The sequence below is a fragment of the Colobus angolensis genome, unplaced genomic scaffold (assembly GCF_000951035.1).
Source record: "Colobus angolensis palliatus isolate OR3802 unplaced genomic scaffold, Cang.pa_1.0 Scaffold43, whole genome shotgun sequence".
Lineage (NCBI taxonomy): Eukaryota > Metazoa > Chordata > Mammalia > Primates > Cercopithecidae > Colobus > Colobus angolensis.
In genome coordinates, this window is record NW_012117710.1 from 2,527,356 (window position 1) to 2,534,774 (window position 7,419).

Consider the following 7,419-nt stretch of genomic DNA (forward strand, 5'->3'; position numbering starts at 1 on the left):
GGAGGCTGAGGCAGGAGAATCACTTGAACCTGGGAAGCGGAGGTTGCAGCGTGCCAGGATCATGCCACTGCACTCCAGCCTGGGGAGAGAGCGAGACTCCATCTCAAAAAAAAAAAAAAGCCCACAAATGTACTATTTTACAGTACTTTAGTTCAGAAATCCAAAATGGGTCTCCCCAGGCTGGAATCCTGGTGTCGGCAGGGCTGTTTTCCTTCTGCAGGTTCCAGTGGAGAGTTCACTTCCCTGCTCTTTCCAGCTTCCAGAGGTGCCCACATTCCCTGGCTTGTAGCCCCTCCTCCATCTCCACACCCAGCAAGAGCTGCCAAGTCCCTCTCACGTCACTCTGAGCCCACAGAATGGCCCAGGAGCCCGTCCCCGCCGTGGGCCAGCGGACCAGTGACCTCATTCGCCCTGTCACGGAAGGTGCTGTGTTCACAGGCTCTGGGGATGAGACCTGGAACTCTCTGGGGACCACGATTCTGCCTCCCACCCCATCACAGCAGCCTCCATCTTGTAGGTGAGCGGCTGTGGGTGTGACCACAATACCGAGGCTCCTCCAGGCAGGGCAGAGGACACGCACAGGAACCGCACACCACACAGGTCCTCACCTCGTTCTCCAGCTCCAAACCAACCAGCGTCTCCTGCATCTTCTCCTGGCGCCCCAGCTTCCTCTGCAGCCCTTCCAGCTCTTCCTGGAGCAGCCCGTTGGTCTCTCTCATCTCCCTGGCAGTGCCACAAAGAGTCACTCAAATAGCCACACACCCTAGGGATAAGCCCAAGAGCCCAGGAGCCCTGTCCCTACAGGGTCTGCACGGTGGGCTCCATGCGCACAAACCCAGACTCACTCAAGGCGGCTGCCCCATCCCCCGCAACCCCTCACCGCAGGTGCGTGCTCTCCTCCCGCAGCTGCTTCAGCTCCCGTTCCAGCCTAGGGAGCCGCACCAGCTCTGACTTCATGTTCTTCACAATCGCAGCATCCTGCTCTTGCAGGGACAGCTTCTGCTCCAGATCCTGATGGAGGCCAGAGACAGAGAAGAAGAGGAAAATGAGCCACACAAAGAGACCTGGAGAAAATCACACACACACGGCTAAGAGAAAGAAGCCAGTGTGCAATGGCTACACGCACTGCAGGATCCAACCACAGGACGTTCTGGGAAAGGCGGGGGTTGTCAGGGGCTCAGAAAGAGAGAGGCAGGGATTGACTGGGGGAGCAGAGAGGATTTTTAGGCAGTAAAACTTTTCTGTGTCACACTCGAACGGCAACTCTGGGACATTTTACATTTGCCTGAACCATACGCTGTCCCACTCCAAGAGTGACCCTCACGTGACCCGTGGACTCTGCATAACACTGATGTGTCCAGGCAGGTTCATCACCGCCACACGTGCTTCACTCTGCCGGGGAGGCTGTGTGTGTGCATTGGGGTGGGGGGAGCAGGCGGTACACAGGGCAGGTTCGCCACCGTCACGCATGCTCCACTCTACCAAGGGAAGCTGTGTGTGCGTGGAGGGGGGAGCAGGGGATACACAGGGCAGGTCCATCACCGTCACGCATGCTCCACTCTATCATGGGAGGTTGTGTGTCGGGGGGGAGCAGGGGGTACACAGGGCAGGTCCATCACCGTCACGCATGCTCCACTCTATCATGGGAGGTTGTGGGGGGGGGCAGGGGATACACAGGTTCATCACCGCCACGCATGCTCCACTCTTATCATGGGAGGTTGTGTGTGGGGGGGGAGCAGGGGGTACACAGGGCAGGTTCATCACCATTACACAAGCTCCACTCTACCAGGGGAGACTGTGTGTGGTGGTGGGGGGAGCAGGGGGTACAAATGAGCTTTACCTTCTGCTCATTTTGCTGTGAACCTAAAACTGCTCTAGAAAATACCATCCATTAAAAATTAAAGTCACTGAGATCACGAAATTCCTCCGCTAAACTGTCCCAGGTCCTCAGCAGCCTCCATGCCTCAGGACTCCCCTGTGGGAGGCCTTCCCGGGCTGCACCAGAGGCCTCGAAGCTGCTTCCAATACTGAGCCTCAGCATCCACTCCAGGGCAGCTCTTCCCAGCATCGTCCTCCCAGCCCCCCACGCACTGGGAGCTGGCATTCACACCACAGAGCTGCTGTGCTCACCACCTGGCCTCAGGGAGCTCTCCAGGAGCAAAAGTCTATCTCAAGTCTGGTCCAGGATGGCACTCCATGGTAAAACACCCCACTCCTCCCGTGTCAAGCCCACTTCTGACGCTCCAGTAGCACATGTGTAACCGCTCAGTCTTTCAGTCAGTGAGGACAGGCTTCTGCCGACGGTACCCAGGCCCCTTGGGACACAGAGAGCTGGCATCTGTGAGCAGCAAGTCACTGACCAGGCAGAGCGTGAAGCCACAACCAAACCAGACGGCTATTCAACAGGCAGAGTGTGAGACCACAACCAAACCAGATGGCCACTCAACAGGCAGAGCGTGAAACCACAACCAAACCAGACGGTCATTCAACAAACACTAACACAGTCCATCGCCTCCCAGCCAGCAAATCCTGAGAGGTGGGCTGAGGACTGCGAGGGGCCAGGGAACACCACCAGGAGGGGACGTGGCAGAGGCCAGGTTGGGGGTGCCGGTCAGCTCTGCAGCCAGGAAGAGCTGGTGTGAAGCATGGAGGTGAGGATGCATAGCGGCTGAGGGGGCACCGCCAGAGCACAGGGTCTGGAGGCTGCTCTCCAGGCAACAGGAGGCAGGAGAGGGATCCGGAGTCAGCATCTCCCTGGCCCATCCTCCACAGGGAAATGGCACAGCCTGAGCTTGAGTCAGATGCCCTGACAGACCCAGCTCCAGCTGTGCAACTGTGGGCAGATTTCTCAACCTCTCTGTGCCTGTATCTTCTTCTCACATGTCGTCACACACATGGACATTTCCTCTTCGTGTTTGTGGTCAGTCTCCCTCCTCTAAAATACACGCTCCCTGAGAGCAGAAGCATCTGCCTCATTCACCACGGCATCGCTGGTGCCCAGCACAGTGCCCAGCACACAGGGCAGAAGCAAACCTCACAGGAGGCCCACGGAGCTCGGCACCAGCGCAGAAAGGCCAACGGGAGCCGGCGAGTCAAGGCCACCACAGGGATGTCCACAAGGCCCCTGACCCAGAGCGACTCACTTTAATCTGCTGCTCATGGTCTGCTCTTGCTTCCTGGCTGGCCTGGAGTTCCTGGATTTTCTGATTGGCTTCCTGCCATTTTCTATTGAAAGAAAAATACATCACATACAGAAACAGGCATGTGGCAAGGCCAACAATTCTCCTCAGCCTGAGACCCGCCCCAGCACAGACCCATGCACATTCACTCCCACCCCAAGGTTCAAGACCCTCCCCCCGGCACAGACCCCCCCCACACACACTCCACTGCACAGGTACCCCAAGGTCCCAGGCCCCAGCCCCTGCGGGCTGTCTCTGCGGCCTCAGGCTGCTCATCCGGAAGGGTGCATAGTGAGCCCAGGCCACCTGCAAGATTCACTCCCACCCCAAGGTTCAAGACCCTCCCCCCGGCACAGACCCCCCCACACACACTCCACTGCACAGGTACCCCAAGGTCCCAGGCCCCAGCCCCTGCGGGCTGTCTCTGCGGCCTCAGGCTGCTCATCCGGAAGGGTGCATAGTGAGCCCAGGCCACCTGCAAGGTCCTCTCCAGCAGTGGCACCCCCAGCTCTCACCTGCCTGCAGCAACCCCCAGTCCTGGTGCAGCTGCGGCAGGGCCCCACCCAGGAATGACCTCTCCTCTCTACTACGAAACTAGAACTCTACTAAAACAGCATTTGCTGAGGGAAGGTTCCAAGTCTAAAGGAGATGCCCACAGCCTCCTGACCACACCTCCAGACAAGGCTCTCCCGTCTGTACCTCGGCTGAGCTCAGCCCTGTGCCTGGACATCCCTTCCCAGCCGCACCCCCTCTACCACCAAGGCACATGGCGCTGCCCTCTGAACCTAGCCCTCAGCAGGGCACGGTGGCTCAGCCTGGGATCCCAGCACTCCAGGAGGCTGAGGCAGGAGGATCACTTGAGGCCAGGAGCTCAAGACCAGCCTGGGTGACAAAGCGAGACGGCTATCTCTACAAAACGTTTTTTAAAATTAGCTAGGTGCAAAATCAATCCCAGCTACTCGGTGGCTGAGGCAGAAGAATCACTGAACCCAGGAGGCAGAGGCTGCAGCGAGCCAAGACGGTGCCACCATACTCCAGCGTGGGTGACAGAGCGAGACTCAATCTCAAAAAAAAAAAAAATCAGCCAGGTATACTGCACATGCCTGCAGTCCCAGTTACTCTGGGTGCCACTGCACTCCAGGCTGGACGACAGAGTGAGACCTTGTCACAAAAAATAAAGTAAAATCTAGCTCTGCAGGAGCCCTCTCTAAGAAGGAGGGGGAGGAAGTTGCTGCCCCCATTTTGCTCCAGGAACATCAGGACACTTTCTGGGCTCATGGTCCTGGCTCCAGAGGCCTCAGCGTCTTCCCCTCTTGACTGTCTGTGAATTAGGACAGCGCCTGGGAGTGCATCCACAACCCACCCAGCCACCAAGAGAGACGTGGGGTGCACACCCCCACACGTGACCCGACCCCCGACCCCACACCCTGGCCCCGCCCACTTGTGCTGCAAGTCCAGCTGCTCCTGCAGCTCCTGCTTCTCCGACTCCAGGCGCTTCACCCGCATCTCCTGGTCCATCACGCTCCACTGCAGTTCTGAGATCCTCCCCTTCAGGGCATTGATGGTCTAAAAGCAGAGGGGGCCAGAGAGCCACTCAGTGAGTAGAGCCCACGTGTGGAAGGAGCACATGGAGGTGAGAAGAACGGAGAGGCACCACCCACATGCCACAACCAAGCAGGAGGCAGAGGGGCAGAGGAATAGGGGGACAGAGGGGCATCAGGCAGAGGGGCAGAGGGGTAGGGGGACAGACGGCAAGCAGGCGAGGGGGGCAAGGGGAGCAGAGGAGCAGAGGGCCAGGGGGCAGAGTCACCTCCTTCTGGAGGATGCGGGTCCAGGCAGGCAGGCCCACCCTCCTGGTGCTGCAGAGCAGCACAGCCCAGAGCCTGCCACGAGCCACACAGGAGCTGACTGAGGAGACCCAGGCCCCAGCCAGTGCCCCTGGAAAGGAGGCTTGGTAAGGCGGCTTCAGAAGCAAAAGTCCTCACCAGCCAAGATGGGCCGGGACTCTCAGGCCTGGCACCTGGCAGTCTCTGTGCCAGTGCTACATGCTCCCAAAGTCCCACCAGGCACCCACATACCCACCACACCATCATTTCGGTCTTCCCTCCAATCGTGGCTCCTGTCGTCCCTCCCCAGCCACCCCAATGCTACTATGCCGGCTATTTGTTAATGACATCACCCTCGAACAACAGCAAGGCACTGGCCAGCCAACAGGACAAAGACGGAGGCTGCGCAGGGGGCTAGGCGGTAGCTGCTGGGGAGGCCGTGCGCTTGGAAGGGGAGCGCATAGCACAGGCAGGAGCGCCCCTGGGGAGGCAAAGCCAGCAGCCCCTCTGGCAGCCTCCAGGACAGCAGGTCTGCCTGACAGCACGGAACCCGCACGTGACAGAATGGCCACGCTTCATCCTGACCACCCCCACCAGGCAACCTTCTGAGGACCCTAACCCTCTGGAAAAGCTCAGAAAACCCCAGGTGTCCTCAGAGAAAGAGCACATGGGTCGAGCCAATGTGAGAAGCCAGACAGACCCTGAGAAGCGTCACTGTAAGTTAACACACGGAAACACACGGGTGTGATGTCAGCTCTGGGGACCACGCCCCCAGGGCAGGACAACGGCAAACTCACATAGCAAACGACCTGGGTGGGCCTGGCTGGGTGGTACCCTCCACAAACAAGGAGGCCACAGCACTTATTTCCCTGTTCCTGAGAACCCGTGCCCAGCTCAGCCTGCTGAAGCCTATCACCGCCGTCCACCCCACGACGCTCTGGGAAGGCCCACACGGGAGCGGCGTGCTCCCCGAACGCCCACAACGGGTACGGTTTACCTCACCCAATGGTGAAGCATCAACCTGGGAGTCAAAAAAGAAGGTATTAAAAACATACTAACAATAAACACATCCTCCCAGAGGTCTTCTGAACTCAATTAATACACACCGGGTGCCGGGACCAGGCCGGATGCAGGGCCAAGCCCACCTGCCCGCAGGGGCACCCGTGTTGTAGGGGACGCCGGACAGTTGGCAAGGAAGAGGCGCATAAGACAATTCCAGAGTAAGGAGGTTGACAATCAGGGCCCTGTGGCAGGAGAAGGCAGCCAAGGCCTAGTGAGCAGCGAGGGTGTACCCTGAGGAGCTGCCACCCTAGCTTAGACGTGACAGGCCAAGGCAGCAGCACCCGCAGCAGTGCGATCTCCCCCTCACGGGGCCCCACCCCACTGGGCACCACCCTGCGGCTCCTCCAGTCTCCCACTCCTCTGCCCCTCATGGAGTGCTGGGCACGACTGACCCTCCCCCATGGAACCGCAGGTGCCCACAGGCAGCGGGGACAGGGTTTGACCCACCTTCAGCACAGCCCAGCACACAGGAACTGGAACCCAGAGCACGGGCAAGGCAAGAGCAGCTTCTCGGAGGCCAATCACACCTTCTTTCCTGCCAACGTTCCCTCCAGAAGCAGATGGGGGAACAACCTCAACACACTTCCCCAGCACCGCCCACAGAAAGGACCCAGGGCCAGTGTCTGGACCCCTCCAGATGCCTGCTGCACGCCCACCCCACCCCCACCCCCCTCCCTACGCCAGCAGATTTTCATGTCTCCTCTTGGCACCAGCGATCTTGATCGCCACAGAAAAAGGACAGGAGAGGTCAGAAGATTCCAGTTTCCACCAGCGCCCACATCCGGGCTGTTTCTAAAACGCAAGCAACCTTCACCAGGACTGTGGTTCACACAGGCTCCGGTTCAGAGGCAATTCTCCAACACCATCAGATGCCTGTAGACCTTGCGGATAGTCAAAGAAATGCAAATCCATTCGTGCCTACTTAAGCCTCCTGACAAAACAACAGCTATTTCCAGAAAAGACCACCATCCACAACAGGGAAGGCTGCAGGGAAACTGGAGCCCTCAGCCGGGGCTCTGAGAACAACTGCTGCAGAGACCGCCATCGCTGGAGACCTCATAACCCAGTCCTAGGGGTCTGTCCAAAGTCAACAGAAGCGAGGGCTGAGGGAAGGGCTACCTGCTGCATTAGATACACGAGTGAACGCAAACACACTAAAGGCCACAAACGACAAAAAACGGATTCATCAGCCTTTAAAATTCATAATTACAAAGGCAAAAAAACTGCTTAACTTTTTTTTTTTGTTTTTTTTTTTCAGACAGAGTCTCACCATGGCCCAGGCTGGAGTGCAATGGCACGACCTTAGCTCACTGCAACCTCCACCTCCCGGGTGCAAGTGATTCTCCTGCCTC

At 58.4% G+C, this 7,419-nt stretch overlaps 1 protein-coding gene across 4 annotated transcripts in view; it reads right to left on the reverse strand.

Annotated features, from left to right (window-relative positions):
* The window catches only part of MAD1L1 (MAD1 mitotic arrest deficient-like 1 (yeast)), a 416,346-nt gene that overhangs the window by 397,779 nt on the left and 11,148 nt on the right, over positions 1-7,419 (reverse strand). For 3 of the 4 annotated variants that reach the window (XM_011956957.1, XM_011956959.1, XM_011956960.1), the window contains 4 exons: positions 4,621-4,745; positions 3,144-3,225; positions 881-1,011; positions 609-723 (listed from right to left, as the gene is read on the reverse strand). In XM_011956957.1, the coding sequence (XP_011812347.1) occupies positions 609-723; positions 881-1,011; positions 3,144-3,225; positions 4,621-4,745 (453 nt within the window). Of the gene's footprint in view, positions 1-608; positions 724-880; positions 1,012-3,143; positions 3,226-4,620; positions 4,746-6,111; positions 6,250-7,419 lie in introns of all 4 variants that reach the window. The other variant, XM_011956961.1, reaches the window with a different exon arrangement.